The 23,592-nt window shown below is 39.6% G+C and overlaps 1 protein-coding gene across 2 annotated transcripts in view; it reads right to left on the reverse strand.

The window, feature by feature from the left end:
* Nucleotides 1–23,592, reverse strand: part of larp4b (La ribonucleoprotein 4B) — a 46,255-nt gene that overhangs the window by 17,056 nt on the left and 5,607 nt on the right. For both annotated transcript variants that reach the window (XM_042427577.1, XM_042427576.1), the window contains exons 2-5: nucleotides 22,910–23,043; nucleotides 6,496–6,649; nucleotides 1,859–2,023; nucleotides 177–255 (exon numbers count right to left, since the gene is read on the reverse strand). In XM_042427577.1, coding sequence (XP_042283511.1) covers nucleotides 177–255; nucleotides 1,859–2,023; nucleotides 6,496–6,649; nucleotides 22,910–22,990 — 479 coding nt within the window. In that variant the 5' untranslated portion in view covers nucleotides 22,991–23,043. The remainder of the gene's footprint in view (nucleotides 1–176; nucleotides 256–1,858; nucleotides 2,024–6,495; nucleotides 6,650–22,909; nucleotides 23,044–23,592) is intronic.

The following is a 23,592-nucleotide window of genomic DNA, read 5'->3' on the forward strand; positions in this document are numbered from 1 at the left end:
AAGTTTTGGTACTCTAGTCACCATTCTGTGTTTGGTAATTCAATAATCCTAGCCTCCTGAAATCAATCTGTACCTCCTCCTCCTCCTCCTCCTCCTAACTCCTCTTCAGGTAACAAAATAAGCCCCGTGCTTTATTGTGATGTAATGTGGCGTTAAAACTATCGATGGAAACTCACCGGGAGAGACAGAACTCCAGAGTCTTCTTCAGGTGCTCCCTCAAGCCTTCCTGGAGATTCTCTGGCTGGGGATCGCTGCCTGTTGACACAGAAGTGGGAAATGTTTGTGTAAATTAAAGAGCAATTGAACTAATCCCCCGACTCTGGGAGCAAAACATGATTCAGACCAACGAAATGTAAGGCTGAATGAAACGAACTGAATTTAAAAAGCAGGATGTGGGTGGAGAAGAGCGGCAGAAACATTTCAAGGATGATCAAATATGAACAAAAAGGTGCAAAAAAAACCAACTTGTTTATACAAATGATCTTTGCTTGGAGTTTGATATAACTTGTGTGTTTTCTCTGTGAATTGTCTTTATTTTATCAAGGTTTTATCAAGTTGTCTTAGAATTTATTCAGATCTGGGTTTTGGTCACAAACTCACTACTTTAACATCTAGACTACCATGTCTGCTAAAAGGTTTTGACATCAGGGCTGCAGCTAATGATGGTTTTCATTATCGATTCATCAGCTGATCATGTTCTAAATTAATCTATCAGTCGTTTGTTGAATAAAACCTCAGAAAACATTAAAAAATGTGAAATTAAGTCAACAAATGTCATGTTTTTCCCCCTAACAGCAGTCCAAAATCTCAAATTAATCACTTTACTCTAATGTAAAACAAAGAAAAGCTGCCCATTCTTCATCAAATCAAGAAAAAATGCTTGTAAAATGACTAATTATTAATCAATTATCAAAGCAGTTGCGGATACATTTTCTGTCAGTCCACTGATCATTTAATTGACTCGTCATTGCAGCTCTGAAATTAACAAATCGATGGAAACAATCTTGTCAACCAATCCTCAGACTTCCGACTTTTTATCCATTTTCAAGTTTTTGAACAAATGAGTTTAGATGTCTGATATTCTGATATTTTAACACATGAATCCACATATTATATGCAGAAATGGATCATGTAATCAGGTTTCTTCCCTTCAGCTGTGTTGTTTGACATTGTTTTGGGGTAGAGGAGGTTCATTTAGAGATAAATGTCTTGTCGCAGGTAGTGTCTGATACAGGGTCAATGAAACTTTAATGCTGTGATAAATAAAACATAAAAAAAACAACAAATAGCTCTTAAGCGGTCAGCGTACACCTCCACACAATAACTTCTCCTACTTGAGGCTCTCACAACATAATGTGATTTTATTCCAATAACTAAGACTCGGATCGGTCAAATAAAAGACACAATATTGCTAACATCACTCAAGTGTCACCACACAGGAAGCGCTACAGCGATTATTCATTTAATCTGCCGGTTTAGATAGACTGACTCAGCCGAGACCACTTTGGACGACCAATAATCTCTCAGTTGGTAGATTCTGCTGCGTTTTTCTGTTGTAGAAATAATCAGAAATTGTGCCTGTTGTTTAATTCAAACAAACAAATTTTTACATTTGATTCTATATTTTTTTATCCAGCAACCAAATTCCCTAAATGCTGAGTTATGAAGGTCCAAGACCCTTTAGGATTTAATTCTAGACCTTGTAATATCATCAGTTAGGTCCTGGTTTAAGGTGCTGTACAGCTACATCATACTGTGTGACTAATCTGCAGTGTGATAAGGAACCAGTCCACACCCTCCTCCTCCTGCTCCTCCTCCTCCTCCTCCGACAAAAACAACCGATTGCTAACCAGCCCACCTGTTTGCCCAGTCTCGGGGTATTCTGTGTAGGCTGGCTCAGAGCACTCCAGTGTGACGGGGGCCACGGGGGCCGGCTCGGCCAGCATTACTGGTACCGGTGGAGGCTCATCTGGGTCGGTTAGTAGGGGCTCCTTGTAAGCCTTGTCCTCACTGGCTTCATAGCCTGTGGCAATCAACAAGGGGAGGTATCATAATTATTAAAAAGGCATTGAAATATATGGACTTTCACCATTTTAACCCTTTCATGCATAGTGGTCACTACAGCAGACAGCTGTTCAAAAGCCGTTTTCTTATATATGCATGGGTTTTAATGGTATAGTTGCACATCAGCCAACACAGTGGACTCTAGTGTGTCATCTCATACGCTGCCATTCATTGGCCAGCCTTTGTAAGTGCAACACAAATTTCTCAAAAACATAGACTGTAAAAGCTCAAAACCAAGATGGCCGCCTGCCGGCTGGAAATGCTAATCAACTCAGGAACATCTTGCCAATCCGTCTATGGTAGTAGACCCTTGCAGGTAAATAAAATTTTGTAACATCAAGTAACAAATAAGGAGTAAAACAATTATAAAAAATTAAAAGTATTGATTTTATGTTGGGAGAAAATGACAATTAATCATCTGTCCACTAAGTTGGACAAAAAAAAAAAAAAGAAGTTCAAATATTTTTTTTCATGCCTAAAGAGGAAAAAAAAATCATAATTAATGCATGAAAGGGTTAAAGTCAAATTGGTGCCTTTAAGTTTTTTTGTTTTTTTAAAAGATGCCCTTCATAAATGAGTAGCGATGGGTTTCGATAGCGTGTCATTTGAACCCAGTATCAAAGCCCTTGTTGAATTTTATGATTATCTTTCAACAATTCATCCAACTTATATTTAATTTGCAAGTAAAAAGCTCTTTTGTTGGCAGAAACACTACAGTTTAATTAATGCTCACAACCTGCATCTATAACCTGGAAACCAGATGAGCAGCATAATATATAAACATGTTAATTAAACATATCTGACACATTCTGTATCTGTATTCTTGTATCTGACTAACTCCTGATACTGAAGGTCCTGATATGAATCCAGGTCTAACAGGGAAATTCTTACATTGAAGTGAGGCGAGGTTATTTCTATGAGAGATGACTCATTACTCTGTTGGTTCCTGCTGAACTACAGTACACACAATGTTGACTCGTGGTCCTACTGAGGTGTTACAGAGTGACGTCTCTTCTCAAACAATCTTTGGCTCAATACAGACACTCGCTGTCATAGCTGTTTATTATTTTAAAAGATGAAGGCTGGTGATTTTCCATGTTTTTTTTGATTGTTAAAGAGTTTGGGTCCGTTAGTTTGTTTAGAAAACGTCTCTAAAGACTAATAAGGAAGGATGCAAGTAGTCAACCTGCTCTGTGATAGTCCTTTGAACCTTTAAGCTCATTCTTTCACATTTATAGTGTTAAATTTATTCTTTAAAAGGTGAGAACAACTCTTCATGTATTCTAGAGAAAGTTATCTAAATTGTCTGCAATGGAAAAATCACTTTCAAAAGGAGCAACACAAAAGTTAATACTCAAGAGTGTTGAAGTGTAATGAGCCTATAGATATTAAAGGACCAGTGTGTAAGATTTATAAGCATCTAGCAGAACAGATTTGGCAGAAATTGAATATAATCTTCATAAGTATGTTTTATTTAGTGTAAAATCACCTGAAAATAAGAATGGTTGTGTTCTCGTTACCTTACAATGAGCCCTTTATATCTCCATAGGAAGCGGGTCCTTTTCCGAGAAGCCCGCCATGTTGCACCGCCATGTTTCTACAGTAGCCCAGAAGAGACAAACCAAACACTGGCTCTAGAGAGGGCCTTTCGTGTTTTTTTTGCAGCCACCGTCTCCTACTCACTTGGAAGGGGAAGGTGAGGGGAGGAGGGGTATTGATTTGGATGCAATCTGCAGCCTCACCACTAGATGCCTCTAAATCTTACACACTGGTCCTTTAAAGCTTGTTTACCAGACACAGATTAAGATTAATCCCTGGAGAGAGAGAGAGAGAGAGGTAACTCTCTCTGCAACTCAACCTTATTCACAATTATTTGAAATATCTTTCACATAATTTAAACACTTTCTCTGGACATTAACGTATTGTCTAGATTTTCATCTGTGTTCCAGGATAACGTATGCTGACAGTAATGGAGTTCACGGCTACGATGAGTCAACCAAACATGAGTCACCACACTAAAATGTTGGTAAAAATTCTCCACATAGACAATAAAAAAATACATCTCCATAACTCTCTGATCGTTTCTACGTCTATTTGATAATCTCACAAAAACGTCTTAAGTCAAAGTTGCTACTGAATAAGGGTGATGTCCCCCCCCCTACTCCTTCATGGCACTCTATAACCTCAACAGTGATATTTCTTTATTTGTCTAAATAATACAAACAAAATTATCTGCAAGTTCTGTCATTTCCTGCAATGATCGTGACAGTGAGCGTATTACTCACATTTCCAGGTCTATATTTATACTCAGGGGCTCTACTGGAACATCTTTGCATCATTTACAGTTATTTATCTTATACTGGCTCTTTATGGACCCTTTATAGACCCCCTCCCTCCCTCTTCCAGATGAGCCCACTCCGATCTGATTGGTTAAGTTTCAGGATGCTGCTCCTCGACAGACAGAGGCTACGTAAACAAACAATAGTCGTCTGGTTTCACTTTTTCTCGCCCTTAACTCTAAATATAAACTTCTCATGATCAAGCCTGAATCTGACCTGAAATACGCGAGTGAACAACCTCAGCAACAGCAACAGAACAATCTGACGTCAGCTCGATGGGGAAGTAGCATTAGCAGCAGTAGTATTTTTACATATGTTCACCTCATATTTTGGTAATTTGACCAAGTTTAACATAGACATCCAACATTATAACAGCACATACATGACAGAAAAATCACAAAAAAACATTGTAAGTCACCTTTAAGGGGGAGGAAACAGCCACTGTAAAGGGCTGAGGGAGGAAAAGTTCCCCCCCTTAATGGCAAAATAAGCCCGCAGTGGTGCAAAAAAGGCCACTATGTGAATGGTCCGACTATACTGAGTCACCGGTCCTCTGTCATAAATTTTCCATCAACGTCCTCGCAGACGTAGGAGATGAAATAGGCCGGGATGTCAATCAGAGTCCAACGCAGGCTAATCAATAATTTCTGTTTCACCACCATATCCTTGTTGCCTCTGTTATTGTCTATACTTGGCCGGGTACATTAAAGTGACTGATTATGATCATTTGTGTAGAGGGGAAAAACGTGACTAGAGGCTGGAATATTCATAGCTCATACTAAATTGAGAATGAATGATTAAAGAGGTGTCTCAGTATGACGAGGGAAAAACAGCGGAGAACGGACGGAGGCGGAGGCTTCAAAATAAAATAAGGGGTTTGTGAGAAGAGCCGACATCACTGGTCACTATTGGATTATGACACATGGCTTATGTGCTTTTTTTTTTTTAACACTTCAGGTCCTTTCAGTGCCTCGGCTCCACCTCTCCCGTCCTGTTCTATTCAAGGTTTCAAATTTCAAAACAAATTAAAAAGAACAGGTTCATAATTTTTCCAAGTCTGTCTTAAAAAGAGGTTGTTTTTTTCCCCTCGCTGTAATCATTCCTCCTCGTTCATACCGGCTATTAAAAGATCCCCTTCAAATGTGCTTTCAATGGGAGTGACGGAGGCCAAAAATCCACAGTGATTACAGTCATTTAGTACAAAAATGCATTTAAAAGTCTATCTGAAGCTTATATGAGGCTTCATATAAAGAGTGCAACGACACTGAAGCGCGTCTAGTTCGTACACTTAAGCTGCCACTTTAACTCCTTTAAGTGCGTCAACCATCCCCCCGTTACTCCCAAACCAACATACATCCAAGGAACTAACATCATGATAGCTTACATGTTGGTAGATATTATAAATGTAATTGTGATACATGTCAGTGATAAAACTCCACTTGGCCCTTTTACTCTGTTCAGTTTTTCCAAATCCCACAAACAGCTTCATTGCCTTCATTGTACGAATCCAACTGACACTTTCAACTCTGTTCAGTTATTCGGTTTAATTCCTTTCAATGCTTAAAATCCAACTGACATTTAACCTCATTTCAGTGTTTCATCTCCCACTGACACCACAACCGCTTCAAGTTCTTACACTTCAACTGCAAATTTATCTCCTTTAAGACAAAGTCATCGACTTTTTCTAAAAGGTATACCACAAATTCAGAAAATGTTTTTTTTTTTTTACAACTGTATTTATCTACTTAACTTTAGTGGTGGTCCTGATGTTTCAGTTGGCTTTGGGGCATAACATGTCACCAAAACTTAATAGATGTATTACATACTTTGGCATTAAAAAGGCACAAAAGCCCATTATTAAAAGTGTCATCCTGCTGTCTAAGCTGCCTGCTGCTTTTTTTTTTAAGTGCCTCCTACTTATATCTGTGTCTATATACATATATATATATATATATGTGTGTGTGTGTTCAGATTACTTTTATATGCAAATATGTGTGTGTTGCAGATTAATTAAATTCCCTATAATGGCCAAAACACCAATGCTAAGTATAGAAGCGGTCGTTATATTTGTCATCCCACATGGTTGGCTGACCTTCTGGGCCGGGGTCGGCCGAACTATCGCAGCCTTCCTTCCATGGCTGCAAGGCAGCAGTTGTGGTGTCGGCACTCCCGCTGGGGTCCAGGCTAAACATGTGGTTGGCCCATGCTTTCGCATTGGGGTTGAGGTCTGAAACCTTGGCGGATTCCTGTGAACAGAATACAGAGTTTGGTCAGAGATGTCAGCTGATGCATATCGACAGTAACTTAAAGAGTAAAACAAGAAAGAATCAAGCAGAACACTGTCGCATTTGCTTTTTTGACAATATAACCTGCATCAGCTTAGTGACATGAGGAAGGAAACCAGTGAAACCAGTGAGCACTCCACTGATGTAGCATTGCACTCTTATTACATTGTCAGATTCACAATGGACAATCTAAAATCAATACAGCAGAACCAGAGATAACGTCTTTCTTTTTTTTTTTGCCACACATTCTTCCTCTTTGTTAAAACCTGGCAGCCACATTACCCACAATCCAACTCAGCCAGAGTCCATTTCAGTGGGAGAGTTTGGTTGTGCTATGCTAGTAGCACACTAGTGACATCACAGTTTATCAGAACAGCTCCCTCTGGAGCCACAAAACGCTTTACACAACTTTTTACACATATGCAGTAGTGCTCTCCCCTGTGAACAGACTTCTATGTGTAAAATCGGTGGAATCAGAACTTAACATTTAATTGACGGCAACAAACAGTTTCCTCTCTGCTAATCTGACTGTCATACAGGGAGGAAATGACATTTGCATTACATTTTACAAATTTTGCACAAATAAATGAGGTTTCCCTTTATCATGCAGTGCTTTAATAACTTATTTTTTATAAATGTGCAAAACTGAGCACTGCCCCAAATGATAGAGAGGCAGCAATCTGTAACAGAAATAGATAAGGGAAACATAATTAAAACCTACAGAAATGTCATTAATTCTATGGATTTTTCTGTCTTGAGCCAAAGCAATCCTTTAACAGACGATCATTTTGTACGACCACTCCTCAGACCAATAACTTTTGAAAGGAATTGCTTTAAAAACAACAAAAAAAACCCAGCAGAAACAGTGGTACAAGCTGACAGGAATCAGGCCCATAAAGCCCCGCTGCTTGCCGGACATACTCACAGGATCAAAGCAGCAGTTCAGCATGCATGTTTCACAGGCTAACAGGCTGTAGCCCAGAGTCGTGGTCAGAGCCAGCGTTTCATTGAAGTCCTGGGGCATAGCGGGCCAGGTGCTTCCTGTCGGCAGCGGTATAAAGCTCCACTGCATCCAATCCATGATTAACACACATAAACAAGAGTCTAAGTATCTCCGCGGGCAGGAAGAGGAAGATTCATGGCCAACATTTTATGCCTTAAGCCATAACCCGGGCTCCTTCAAGTGAAGTCACCACTACAACCACCACAACCAGCATCAGCACCGCATCTCTCAAAGTCATCACCGTCTCTCTCCCACCCCCCCCCCACCACCTCCGTCAAATCTCAGCCACTGCCACGCTCCGTCTGGCCCCTCTGATCCGAGCAGCTGGGTGGTTGATTCGACAAATTTGATGACAGCAGCGAGGCTCCGCTACCCCGGTGGGCTAGGCTGACGTTGCAGAAGCTGACTGGCTGTCTTGCCTCCCGTTAAGCAGCCGTCTCTGCTTTTGTTTTGTCCCTGTTGCACTGAGTCATTCTCTGCTCGAACGCCGGAGCTGTAAGAAGGGTGTGTGTGTGTGTCTGTGTGTGTGTGTGTGTGTGTGTTGATTTGCACACCTGAGCTCACACAGAGCCTGCTCCGGGGGATCAGTGTGCTAAATCAACCCTAAGGCATTGCTCAAATTAAATCAGCCCTCTTGACCCCTCGGTTTTAATAGATTATTCTGCTAACGAGTTGAGCCGCTGAGGCAAAAAAGAAAAAGGCTGGGAAAACTCGCTTCTTCTTGTTTGAGAAGAAGCGGCGAGAATTAAGTCTCAGACACAGAAGAAAGAATAGAGAAATGAGGTAAGACGGAGAGATAAGGCTGGCTTGTTAAAAGCAAAAAAAGCAGCGAGAGGCAGCGTTCCTGGGTCGTATTTCACAAACGTTGCACTACGAGATCATTTGGGGATGTGTCTGGCCAGACAGACAGACACACACACACATACACACACACACACACCCCCGCCTCTGCTAATAATCCAGCCCTGCACTAATCTAAAACTCCCACTCCTGTCCGAGCTGGCTGCCATAGAAACTGCGGCTGACATCACCGGAAGTGTACGTTCTGGGCACCGCTTGACCTTTCAAAAATTTTTAAATGTTCCCTTCCCTTCACAGAGGAGGAAAAGGTTAGCTGCGTCCCTGATTGAGAATGTATTTTCGGGGGGGGTGGGCAGGGGTGGGAGGGGGGGTGTGTGTGATTCATCACAAACCGCGCGGACGGAGACGAGTTATTGTCGGTGTCATCGGGGCCGGTGTGAGAACAATAAACTGCAGCGGCGGACAGAAAGAAAGAAAGACAGACAGAGGAGGCAGACATGTGAGAGTCCTTTAGGAGGAGAAAACAACAACAACAAAAAAAACCAGCTGAATTTGGATTTATCTGTCTGTCTGTCTGTCTGTCTGTCTGCCTGCAACCTGAGGCTCTTCTTCCCTCTCTGACAGCTACAGAGCCGGAGGAGACAGCGGGCCCAGACGAGAGCTGCAGCAGTCAAATGCATCACAAACACCGCGAAATGATTCACCAGGAGCGACCACTACTACACCATTAGGCTAATACCACATCAACAGCAGAGGGTGATGAAGTATTAAGAATTCAGCATTGAAACAGAGAAAGAAACTTTGAGCTGAAGGGTGCTTAAACAGCATTTATTGATAAGGCCTTTGATCAAACAGCACTTTCCTCAAGTCATGCTATGACAGCAAAGACATACAGTTAAAAGTGTGGACACACCTTCCTATTTGCTTGAATGAGAAAGTATGTGAACCGCCCAGGGACATGTATAATGAGTTTTATTGTAATAAAAAGGTTTCACAGAACTAGTGAAGAGCATTTTAAACCTCTTATCAACTTGCAGCAGGATCTTTTTTACCAAATGAAGGTTTCTATAAGTTATGAAAGCTACATTTATCACTTTTTTGGGCCACACTGAAACAAGTCGGACATATCATCTAATAAAGTCAATACGGCTAACATGTTAGCATATAATGTTTGTTGTGAAGATCCAAAATGAAGAGTTTGGAGTCATGTTCGCTCTTCTTTTAGTTCTGTTTGGTCTCCATCAACTCCTGAGAAAAGTTTTGTCTCAACTATATGAGTTAAAATAGACTGAGATGAAAGGTTTATTAGGTTTAGAAATTGAAACAGAAACTGGCATAAAAAAAAAAGTTTCCCCAACAGCAATATTACTGTGATGCACTTCATTGATGTCACACAGCACAAACTGTAACTGTTACACATTTTTAACATGTTCAGTATTCTCACTTAAGAAGTAAAAAAAGAAAAAGAAATAAAAAAAATCAAGCCAATCAGCACTAAGTTGGACTTCCAACGCTGCATATCTATCTGGCCATCTGTGCAGTGAATGGTTAAACAAATGTGTCATGTCAAGTTGTGCTTTCGGTTGCTAATGTTGTGCAATAATTAGCCAGCTGGAGCTGTTAGGTATCGGTGTGACGTAACAAAAAAGCAGCAGCAGGGAAAAGACGACGGACTATTTTTAATTTAATTGAGAATATCTTTTGAGGATTTGAGTTTCCTCTGATGTGGTTGAAACTCAGCATTTTTGTTTCTGACTCGATATTTTTTTACTTCTGCATTCATACACAAAGCTTTTTTTTTTTTTCCTTCCAATGCATTAAACAGCAGCCAGTAACGAATCCCGAATGATCCGAGGATCTGATCCCAGCTGGAGTCCAGTTTGAAACTTCTTTCCTTCTTTCTTTCCGGCTTTTTGCCCGTAACTGATTTGATTTAATATGCGCGGCTATAAATAGGTCATGTTCAATATCTGGTTTGTTTCTAACACATATGTGCAAAGCATATGGTGTATCACTCTGTGTGTGTGTGTGTGAATAAGGAATGAGGTGGAAACACTGGTTTGGTAGCACCATGGCTTGTGTTTCTATGGCACCAATTTAATTTGGGAGTAAACAAGATTAATTAGATGAAAGAAAACGATTCTGTTTAATGTATTATTTTCACAGAAAAGGTGATTTACTATCTCAATATCTCTTATTTGAAGATGTACTGGATGCTCTTAGTTAAATGAGATGTTTTAATCCTGCCAAGTTTAATACTTAATTATTAATTGTTTAATTAAACAAGGATGCAAACAGGATAAAAAGGTCAGAACATTGTGTGGATAGAGAAAGGGACATGCTGCCCTGGGAGAACATTTGGAAAGATATTTGCTTTATATGCTTATTTAAGTATATTTGCATCTGCCTGAAAACTAATTCTAATGTCATTATGGAGTAAAACAACCTACATAAAACATATAAAAGGAATCAACTGATGTGGGAGCTGAATACATCGACAAGACTCAAACAAGACTAAAAGACAGGATTGATAAAACACACAAATAAGGCGTCATGTTGAGAGCAGGGTTGGGCAAGTGTTATATTACTTCTTACTTTACTTTAGTTACTCAGCCGTCAGCTCCGTCAATGTTGCCTTTAAACAAAATCCTCCACACGCTGCGTCTTTTGTGTTTAAACACATGTGAAAACAGAAAATGAGATTTGTGGTTTGGAAGGATTTATTAACCCAGCAGCTAGCGTTAGCGTAGCCTCACTGACACTCCAGACAAACTAAACCAGCATCAGGTGACTCCTGAGAGTAGGCGAACCCTGTGGCTAACGTTAGCAACCCGGCTAACAACACACAACATGATCGCAGAGACCACGCTGACGTCAACCCTCCTCGTCTCCTCAGCTCACGAGACGTGCAGCGAGCAGCCGACAGAGAAAGTAAACGAGCGTTTCTGAACTTCTGCTGTTGTCATGGTCACGCACAAGAAGCTCTCCAATATGTGCATTAGAGATGCATTCATTTGTGTATTTCACCTTCATTATTTTATGACTTTCAGAGCTGGAAATGTGTGTCTATAATTTCTCAGATTCTTTGCTCAGTAACTTTGACATCCTGAACTGTGTGTATTCAACCCTGGAAGCCTTTCGGTTCTCCCGACCACTTTTCCCACCACTAATCCTGTCTTGTAATGAGACCTACAGCCTGAAGCATTAGCCCACTGGACTCCGTCGACAGGGAGGTTTTTTTTTTTGCCCCGTCCTCTTCGCTGCCAATCTTCTTTCCAATCTTGAGCATGTGTAAATGACAGTGGAAAAAAGACAGCAGGCTCTTTCCATTTCCTAATTTCGGAGCACTCAGGAAAAATAACTTTTTCTTTGCCTGAAGGCCATCCGCTCACTTCTTACCCATTTCCTCAGTCCCACATTCTTTCCTATTTGAAGAGGTTGATTGAAACCCATCAGGGGGAAACATGAAGACACATCCCTGCGCTCGCTTTCTTTACGACGGGCAGATTATTACTCTCTCGATTTCCAACGTTGCATTTCCTCTGCATTCGAGCAGCAGCAGAGGATTAACCATCGCTGCTAGAAGAGAGAGAGAGCAAGCTGAAGTATAACAGCATAACCGAGAAAGATTTCCCTCTAAAAATACAAAGAGGCATCATCACCCAATCCAAGAAGCTTGATTTAAAGGGCAGAAGCCTGCACTGAAACATAAGCGTGACCAAAACAGGGAACGATCTGGACTACTTTCCTCAAGTCATACTACCGGTGCCAAACAAAAGTAAAACTGATTTCCGATCCCAGACCTCGAAGCATGTAACAGCACGAGCCAGGAAAACCAGTCACCCGAAGTCTACGCCAAGACAGTGGCACAAAATACTGTTCAGGGAGAGACAAGCTTGACACCACTGGGGGATGATCTAGCTTACATATCTAACAACAACCCGCCTTCAATCCAACAATCTTCTCTGAGCAAAGAACTAGAAATGTAAAAAAGGGACAGTTGGTTAAGTGGTTGGTGCAGAAGGGGGGGGTTGGGGGTGGGGTGGGGTGGGAGGGATTTTTGCCTGGCTGGTGTTAATATCCCACCCTGGTGACTGCACATTACCCTGCCAGTCTCTACAAAAGGTGTCACATGTGCTACCATCAATCAAACCTGCAGGGTGGTGCAGAATCATAAGCCATAAAAGACTCTCAATGCAAATGAATGAAGGAGTGTGTGGTGGGAACAGTATGCAGCGTTTCCCCACACAGGAAGGTCCGTGAGTGAAAACAAAGAAGAATAAATCAACGTAGCGTGCATAGCACTTCCTCTTTATTTTTACTCCCTTTATTTACTGGCATAGTCACTACATGTCTTACCTTGGTAGCCATATTTTGTTTTTTTCCTGATAAGTTGATGTGAGCGGTATTATTATACATGTGCTAAGAATGATACCCGACCAGTGGGCTGTGAGACAGTACCGGGGCCAAAAAAACCCACTTGATTGCCAATTAAAGCCATGAATAAATTAAGACACCACCCACCCATACTGCCCACCTTGCGACTCAGTCTAAGTATGCTGTATTCCTGACACATTTAGCTAGCTAACGCCAGTAAAAAAAAAAACCCAAAAACAAGTGAGGAAGTCTTGAATCTCTGTGGTTTAAAGTCCAAATGCTTGATCGTCTTAGAGTCCAAACTTTATTGTTGTTGTGATAACGTTCAGCCAGTCTGAACGTTGCCAATATGAGAACAGTTTGCAGGACAAAGTTGAAACTAAATATAAAAGAAGCAGCGTTCAGTTTTTATCTGGAACAAACTGTCAGAAAACTGCAGGTCTGCTGCAACTCAAGGCTGAAGACTTTTCTGTTTGCTGCCTTTTTATTAAATCAAATTTGAGGCTTTTGATTAATTTCTTGCACTGTCTTGTTCTATTTTAGCTTATTTGTATTTTCTATTCTCTTAACTCTCTAATAACTACTTTTTTATTGTATTTAAATGTCCTTTTATAATGTATTTCTTTTGCACTTTGTCTTAATGCGTTTAATGTTTTATGTAAAGCATTTTGAATTGCCTTGTTGTTGTTGAAATGTGCTACACAAATAAACTGGCCTCACCTTACCAAAAAATAAATAAATAAAAAAAAAGGGCTGGGCTGCATTTGGGTTTTTAGCCTGAATGTGTTTACATTTTGATGAATCTGAGCCGTGGAAAATCATTCTGAATTACTACTAGTAGTTCTTGTTTTCCACTGTAACCACAGACTGACCTGTAATTATGAAGAAGAGATTACTTTATAATAACTATCTCTTTTTTATATATGATTTCTAAACAGATATGTGAGTGTTTATCCTTGATAGATATTAAAAAAAACTGATCTTTAAGCTTTAGGTTCAGTTGGGTGATAAAGGGTTAACAGCAGCTGGTAATCTAAAGTCTTTTGCATTCTTGTGTCACTTTTTTTTTTTTTTTGGGTGATGTACTGCTCTTATTCCCCTGGATAAGCAGCCATGCATAGATAATGCATTATGTTAATTTGGTGGTACAGAGTGCAAAATGACAAGTTTGCTTTTTGGGAGATGCAGTTAGTCATTACCAGCCAATAATAATAATAACGCTGACATCTGTCATCATGCATTAATGAAACGCAGTCAAATCTTGGTTCCTGTTTACCACCAAATACACTCAGTAATCAAGATCAGAGCGAATGATCGTTCACATCTAAAAACGGGCTGCACGGCTCGCTGCTCCACACCGAGCTGCAACGTCTTCACACGTGTTCCTGAACCACCGGGGATGTAAACTACCTTGACTTTGGTTTAAAACTTCCCATGAGACTCATGACAAGTGTGAAGCAACCAATAGAAAGACATCAAGGTAAAAAACTGTCCAATCCCTGACAGACTTCCTGCTTGTAGTTTGTTCTCTGATGAAAAATGGTTGCAAAAAGTTTAAAAAAAAAACTCAGGCACTAACTAGATATACAGTACAAGTCTTCTGTTTCTTCTTTAAACTGTCAAACCTCATCAGCTGACAAGATAAAAAGCGCATCAAGTCAGTGAGTTTTAATCTGAAGTCTACATCTGTTCATCATATCTGTACACACAGAGAACAGCGTCAAGTTAAAGGTTTCAGTGAGACTTTACTGTCTAAATGATTTTAACCAGAAGAAAATGATCTTAGTCTGTAATTTACTTTCAGTTTCTCTGCCTAGAAAGTTACAAATCAAACCCACTCAATTCAATTTAATTGTATTTATATATATATATAGCGCCGAATCATAACAGAAGTCATCTCAGGGCATTTTTCACATAGAGCGGGTCTAGACTGTACTCTTTAATTTACAGAGACCCAAACGTTCCCCTCATGAGCAAGCACTTGGCGACAGCGGCGAAGGAAAAACTCCCCTTTAACGAAAGAAACCTCAAGCAGAACCGGACTCTAGGTGGGCGGCCATCTGCCTCCACCAGTTGGATTGAGAGAGAGAGAGAGAGAAGGGAATATTTTATTCAATTCCGGTTTTATTGACCTGTTTAACGTCACCTCAACGTCTGAGGACAAAGTGAAGCAATGACTGACGACTTTTGTTTTTTGCCCTTATTTCCCAAAAAGGTAATATTCCTACTAAGCTGTTTACATGGCTAATGAAAATGAATATTCCACTAATATTCCTGTTTACATGAAGAGCATATTGAGGGTTTCCCTCTCTGCTCCGGTGGGAACGGCAAGATCTCCGCAGGCAGTGAAGTAAACCAGCGAGAGGTGAGAAACACTAGTGAGCTGCTGCAGCCTGATATTTATAAAGTGATATGACTGATATTAGAAATTTATAGTTACATCCAGTCCCTCGGTTGTCCCATGATATTTACTACACCGCTGAGTGTTTTTTTGGTGCATCACGCCGAGTCGTCGCCATCAGTCAGGATAATAACTAAACCTCTCCGTCTCCGTCGTTGCTGCTGCTGCTGCTTTTCCGACCTGTCCTGAACTGAACGGCTCTCCTCTGTCTGCCTTCCTGCTCCAGTTTGTGTCATTTTTCCTGCGCAAGGGTAAACAGGCGAGAGGGACGTGTGTCGCAAACTGTGGTAAAAACTCCCAATTGAGACGCATATTCCGACTGCACTGTATACACGTCCAAAGAATGCTCCTAAACCTGAATAATACCGGCATATCCCACATGTCTTTATCGGAAGATGCTACATTCGGAATATCCAAACGGAATATGCTGTTTATCAAATTCAGAATATTGTCATATTTGGAATAATAGTGGAATATTAGTGGACATGTAAACGTACTCATTGTGGTTTAACTGGCAGATAAAATAAAGAACATTTCAGACACACACTGTCAGACTATGTAAAGCACTTATGGTAAACCGTCCACACCTGACTGAACACTTTATCTTCCTTCTCTTGAAGAGGAGTGAGGGAGGATATCTACATCTAAGTAGGGAAACCTTCCCTCAACAGAGACAAAGGTCTACGACTTCACTTATCCCTCCACCTACAACGCCGTCCTTTCATCTCTTCCCAGGAGATTTAACAACCGTTCATAATTTGGCCTCATGTGACAACTCCGACGATGCTAACGACCGTCGTCACAACAGCCAGGAGTGTTAACGAACCAATTGGTATAAATGACCTTGATAACGACGCAACAGAGGTTAAATACCTGAGACTAAGAGCTGTCGCAGTTGCTGGATTACCGCGGTAACGCAATCACGTTACACCCACCGTAGAATCAAGCTTTACCGCTGAAAGATCTGCTCAAGTGACGGGACATCAGTTATTCTCTCGTGCCTGTCGAATGCTGACCGATATTCCTGCTGCAAAGGCGGCCTCTTAACGACAACACTGGAATAAAGAATATTAGAATATAAAGGCTATAAAGAATAAACTACAGGAATAAATGTATTTGAAAAGTTTAACGTATTGGTCAGAATATAAGAGATTTCTCCTGGAAATTCGTCTGAAAAAGTGGGGTCGTCTTACATTCGGAGTGTTCCCAACATTAGATATTCTTTTTGAATGGATAAAGTGTAAAACTGACTCCTACTTAAGAGTGTTGCATTATGGATTGTTTGTAGCTTTAATGTTGCTAGGCTAGCGATTGTCTCAAAGTCTGTTTATGGTGAGTGTGTTACAGTCAATCAGCCCTACAAGTGTTTTGTTAGTCCAGTTTAAAGTTTAGGAGTTTCTGAAGGCTCGTGTAACGTGTTTTTTCTGCCACGGAGGAAATAAATTTATGACGAGTGAAAATGTGTCCAAAGTACTCCGCCTTTAAAAAAGAGAAATATTTAACTGTTAACAGCCAGCAGAATAAACTCACTGCAAAGTTCTTGCACTCCAGGAATCAAGTGATCAATTTCATCAGGAAAAATTCACACATTTCCAAAATATGAATGTTTTTGATGTTATTTTCCAACAAAGCTGCAACATACAGACCACTGTCACAGCGTTACGTAATTTAACTATATTTTACCACTGACAGTAGGATTTCAGTTTAAGTGACCCCTGACACGCATCTATAACTGGAGACCCATCGCCTACACTAACACTCCAAAACTAATTTTGCTAACATGGTTGAGTTGAGTGTCTCTTCAAAGCAGGTACAACTCAATTCACAATTTCAATTAACCATTATTTATCATGACAACATCATCTCTCATCCACACATTAAAGGATTTGAGGGAAAACTCTGACTAGAAGTTGTGTTAGCATGAATATTGATGAAGGGTAGAATGTATTTTTGGATAAATTAGCTACAAATTCTTAGTTTTTTTCTCCAATAATCAGAATTTTTTACATTTGTTTCATTAATTACACTTTGAATCATAATTTTGACCAAATTAAATAAAAGGTGAAACAACATGAAACAGTTGTGTTATGTGATTTTTCACTGTTTTACCTTCTACAGTAAAAGCCAACAAGCTAGCAAGGCTAACAGCAAATTAGCTTCCTTGACAACTTGGGCCGGTTTCAATCCCGTCATGTGATGCTCGCCTTGCAGATTGTAGCGGTCCCTCAAGACTCTCCCTACATCTATAATAAACTGCCACTCATGTTTTGTTGCTTGCTAAAGGGTTTAGCGAAATAGGAGAACATAAATTCCTGAGGTATTTTGTCTCGTGGTCGGTATCAAGTTCCTCAACCACTACATTAAAATCCTTAACCATCGTCCCTTCAACGAGCCAAAAAATGTAAAACATTCTCCGCGTACTACACACACACACACACACACACACACATGCAGACAACCTGCAATTAACTTTGGCAGCCGCCCTCGTATTAAAAGGGAAACACAATAATAAAATGGTGTAGACAAAGCCGTCGGGGCTCCGCTCTGTTTGGAGGTAATTCTACGTCTAGGTCTCGACAGCAGGAGGAACGGCATTGTGTGGACTTTTTGTTTTTCTGAAAGTGGCGTTTATCATAAGACCAAACAGCATTAACCTCAACTGAACTTCACCAGTTGTTGTTCCCATTGGTTTACCAATGTCAACACAGCAGAATTTCTTGCTTCACTTCTCGATTCTGGACAATCTGCTGAAATAACAGTAATCAATTGATCCATTTAGAGAATAAAATGGAAAAATACCCAATATCTGCTGGTTCCAGCTTATTAAATATGAGGATTTATTACTTTTGTCTCTTTGGTGTGTCGAATAAAAACCATTTGAGACGTCGCTGTGGAGTTTTAGGGTAATTGTGACGGTCATTTTCATACATTTTCTGCCTTTGTATAATAAACATTGGATTAATTAATTGGAAACAGAGACAAGTGACAATAGAAATAGTAATTAATTGCAGCTCTTATCTGCTTTGTAAATAAGGTAGAGCTGAAACAATTAGTTGATCAAAAATAAATTGGCAACAGTTTTGATAACAAATTAATAACTCCTTTAAAAATGTGAAAATGAAATGTGATTATTTACATTTTTAGTCTTCTATGATAGCAAATTAAATGTTTTGGACTGTTGGTCTGACAAAATAAGCAATTTAAAGACAAGTCTGGTGGAAAATGTGGATATTTGTCACTATTTTATGACATTTTATAAAGACTAAAAGATTTATAAAAGGGGAAAAAAAGAATCTCCAGATGAATGAATGAATGATGAAGAGTAACAGCCTTAAAATAAAGTATACACCTCAAAAAAACAAACACAAATCAATGTGAGGAAAAGCAGAGGACAAAAAACAAACAACAGATTTTGTGATGAGAGGGATTGGAGCATAAAAAAAACCACAAAAGGTCTGTCAAACACCGGGACAAAAGGAGCTGTAAACGAGGGATGAGAAAGGCTAAAAAATTAAGAAGCGACAACATCCAAACCCAGCCAACACTGCTCCTAACAAGGCCTCAGTCTGAGCTCCGGTTTGTTTAGTTGATAGTGTATTATGTTGTGTCGTCACACCCAATGAAGGCATGGGAATCCAACCTCGACTGCTGCTGTTGCTCTACTGCACCCAAGATGTACCGCTCTGTTTTCCAGGCCTGGCCTTCACGCTTCAACAGGGAACAAAATGTCATGCCTATGATCAATAGGGCCACTACGGGCTCATGAAAAGAGAGAAATAAAAAAAAGAGGTCACGGTTATTTTGTTACAAGAGTTGCCTCTTATTCTGCCTCCTGTTTCTTTTGCCGAGCGGTTCTCCGTTATACATAATCAGTGTGAGAAATCAACTCCGGTCAAAAGCAGGTTGTGGTTTGTATGATGGTGAGTATTAAATCAGCCAGTTTATAAAAAGGAAGTGACTATCATCCAAGTGGTTGGTACAACTCTGATTATACAAACTACAACAAAAAATATAACTTTGGCTTTGAATTCAAACATGTTAAAGTCATTATTAGTATTATTTATCTACTATATCTTCTGTCCAAACTATGTATTCATTGCTGGTGATGCAAGAACTGAAAACCACATTCATGTTGCAATGGTTTTATACCACTAGCTGCTAAATGCTACAAACATGAAAACACCAGCAAGATCTGAACAAGTTTCATTCTCAAAATTATCAGCAACTGGCATAGATTGGCAGAATTAGTAATATCCTACTGTAAATATAAGACTGCTAACATAAAATTAACGAGGATTAAATCAGAATAAAGCTAAATGTGGTCTTAATTAGATAGAAAGATGACAAAGTCTTCAAGTTAGGCATGTTACATCCTGTCTTACTTCACATTTTAGGTCTTGTCTCACTAAGAAGAAGAAGAAGAAGAAGAAGAAGAAGAAGAGCTGCAACTACCAACTATAAAGAAGAAGAAGAAGAAGAAGAAGAAGAAGAAGAGCTGCAACTACCAACTATAAAGAAGAAGAAGAAGAAGAAGAAGAAGAAGAAGAAGAAGAAGAAGAAGAAGAAGAAGAAGAAGAAGAAGAAGAAGAAGAAGAAGAAGAAGAAGAAGAAGAAGAAGAAGAAGAAGAAGAAGAAGAAGAAGAAGAAGAAGAAGAAGAAGAAGAAGAAGAAGAAGAAGAAGAACTGCAACTACCAACTATATTTATTATTGATGAATCTTTCAATTATATTCCCGATTAATCGATTAGTTGTTTTGTCTATAAAATGTCAAAAAATTGTGAAAAATGTCGCTCACTTTTTCCCCAAAGTCCAAGATGCAACTTAAAATGTCTCGTTTTGTCCCGACCAGCAGTCGACAACCCAGAAATATTCAGTTTACAGTCATATAGGACTAAAACAACTGAGAGAACCAGAGAATTTTAGCATTTTTTTAAAAAAAAGTGTCTCAAAATGATTAATTGATTATCAAAATAGTTGCTGATTCCTTTTCTGTTGATTGAGTAATCGTTGCAGCTCTGGATAAAATGTAAATAAAAGATCGCAAACACTCAATGCCGACATAAAGTAAAAATAGATAACAATGAAAATCAGACTAAAGCTAAAAGCTTGTTTTCATTTTAGTCCTATTTAGAAAGAAAGAAGGTTAAAATGACAAATTTTCAAGATAGAATTAGACAAAAACCAACATACAACTACTCTCATAAATGTAAAAAGCGACACTATACAGCGCTGTCTGACCACTGACCATCTGCAGAAACCTCTGAAGCCACACAGCATGCATGTGTATACAGAGATAAATGTCCTCCAGCTACACGTTTCCAGTCAAAAAACTGAGTTAATTTCACTGTTAAACTCATTAATTCAGTCTGAAGACTTAAGTTAAGAGTGTCGACTGAATGCCAATTATCTCAAAGCAATGCAAGTAATCCACTGTGTGTGTGTGTGTGTGTGTGTGTGTGTGTGTGTGTGTGTGTGTGTGTGTGTGTGTGTGTGTGTCCGATCAAGTTCCTCCCATATTGGGAAATTTGTTGTACCCGACAACATCTAAAAAAATCATTAAACTTCTGATGCATCGGAGTCATCCCCCCCTCGAGCAGATGGCTTTAATAAAAAACACACACGGTGACCGCCTGAGGACGAGATACAAACAGCAGACAGCTCACGTTCCACTGGGTGACACCGACGTGACGGATAAGTAAGCAAGATCAATAGAGGAAGATCAATGGAGTCAACTAAAAGGTGGTGGGCAGAGCGTCTAATAACAGAAGCCAGATCACAGAAAAAGCCACATATTTTACAATTAATTCCTTGATTTTCAACATGATTTCATAGCAAATTTGACTGTAGTGTCGCTGCATAACTGCATATACGAGGATGGGCGATATGTGGATACTGTAATAATTTATATTGGAGGTATGTATCCTTTAAACGTCTCATCTCTTCACATTTAAGTTAATAGTACAGTTAAAATGTTGGTCAGGAAGTTGATCAGATCTCATCACTGCCACACTCTTAATTTTAATGATATTAATCTCCGTCCACACATGCCTTAAATGACCTGGTTCTTCAGGGGCTCAGTGACCTGGTGAGTCTACGGGGAACTCTGAGGTGTCCTTTCATAAAACCTAATTTGGACAGATGGTTTTTTTTTCTGTTCAGGGAATCAATGTGTGGATCTCCTCATCCTCAGATCCTCAGAGCTCAAACTGGATCATGACTGGACTCATTTAAAACTCATGTTTTTTTAAAAAGAGGGATCAGTCATGTGGTCATGAACGCATCTGGAGCTTGTAAATGAGGTTTATGTAGAGCTGCAATGATTAGTCAATACCTAGAAAATAAACCAGCAACTGTTGGTCATCTTTTAGGCAAAAATGCCACACATTTGGTCTTGTAGAGCAGAGGTCCCCGACCTTTTTTGCGACAATATTTTCACGGACCGGCCTTTGGAATTGCGGCGGATAAATACAACAAACTAAAATGATAAGACATAAAAACTGTGGTGTTTTCTAAATATAATAATAAACCTGAATCCACTCTGTACTTGTATGCAACTTTATTAGCAGCGTCCTCATAACGTTGCGCCAACAACATAACACGAGTAACATCCTCTCTGCCCCCCCCCCCACCATGCTCGCTGGTCACTATGGTAACGTTTAAACATGCCTTCAAAATAAGATACACCACAAAAACAAATATAACATGCATGAAAAACACAACTTGACATAACGCTGAATCAGTGGGAGCCCTGAGCTTGTTTCTCTGCAACCATACGGTCCCATCTAGGGGTGACGGGAGACACCCGAAGTGTGTTGCTTATGTTCAGTCTACTCCGTGCTTCACACAGATCAGGCCCGGTACCAAATGACCTACGGACCTGTAGGTTGGGGACCACTGTTGTTGTAGAGGATAGTAAAGTGAATATCTTTGGATTTTGGACTGTTGGGATAAAACAAGACATTTGAAGGTGTCGCCGTGTGCTCAGAGAAACTACAACAGCCATTTCTCAACATTTTCTGATATTTTATAGCAAAAACAACTAACCTATTAATCAGCAGATTAATCAATAATGACAATAATCATTAGTTGCAGCTCTTTTATGGTGCTTGATTGTAACTGTATCATTGTGTCTTGTTGAGTTCTCTGTATTTCAAAAGCTCATCTATGGACGGACATGCAAACTAACTTACATTAACATTAAATAAATACACTAAATATAATTTAAATAAACAATTTCTCAACAACTTTTCTAGAAAACGAACCGTTTCATGATATGTATCGATGTCACAATATAAAATCTCACCTATCATGAAAGAGGATTTTATTTACATCACCCATCCTGAAGAGAAAAACACTCCAAAAACTAAGAACTTTTAGTTTTTAACTCCAACAGTAAATGTTAAAGAATAACAAAGTTAATCTGCCAATTTGTTCAGGATTTGATGACGACATTTACAATAAATCTTCAGGACTTTCCACAAATTTCACAACACTTGAAACAAACTGCAAAACAAATACCCTCAGAACATTTCTGGGATTTTCACAGTCACTGGAAAAATGACTCAGATATATTGAGAAGGTTGAAAAAAAAAAAAAAAAAAAAAAGTGTGTACACGTGTATAAATATATAAAAACTTACCAAATGAGAGCTCTCTTTTGCCTCTTGTACTTGCTGCACCTGTGGTTCAGCGACAACTTTTGTGTCCTGGTCAGAAGTCATGAGCCGTCTGCTTCTTGGCTCCTCAGGGAGAAGTCTCTGTGTCACCAAAGAAGCTACGGGGGGGCAGAAGGGACAAACAAGAGAGAGAGAGAGAGACAGAGAGGGAGAGAGAGAGAGAGAGAGAGAGAGTGAAGAACGAATGGTTATCACTTAAGTGCAGCATAATACTCTTAACACTTGCAGGATGGAAAAAGGGCAGGGGGGGCAGTGTCCGACAGTTACTCTACCGAAGCCTGCCAAGGACCGCTGAACTTTGACAAATAAATAAATAAAAACACACAAGTTGTTGAGAACCATCACGAGACAAAATGTTTTTTTTTCTTCATAGAAACGTCACATCGCCAGTTTGTGTAAAGATTATTGGATGTTATTAGAGCTGCAGACTTATGTTCATTATCCAGGAATCTACCAATTATTTTATAAATTAATCATTTAACCTATGAAACGTTTAAAATAGTGGGAAAAACCAGCACTCACAATATCTCAAAGGCAACAATGAAGCCTTCAATGTTCTTGTTTTTTCTGATTAACAGTATAAAATGTTAAGATATTCAATTAACTGTCATATGACAAGAAAAAAAGAAGAGTAGTATTCATCATCG

The sequence above is a fragment of the Thunnus maccoyii genome, chromosome 12 (genome assembly GCF_910596095.1).
Source record: "Thunnus maccoyii chromosome 12, fThuMac1.1, whole genome shotgun sequence".
NCBI classification, from domain to species: domain Eukaryota; kingdom Metazoa; phylum Chordata; class Actinopteri; order Scombriformes; family Scombridae; genus Thunnus; species Thunnus maccoyii.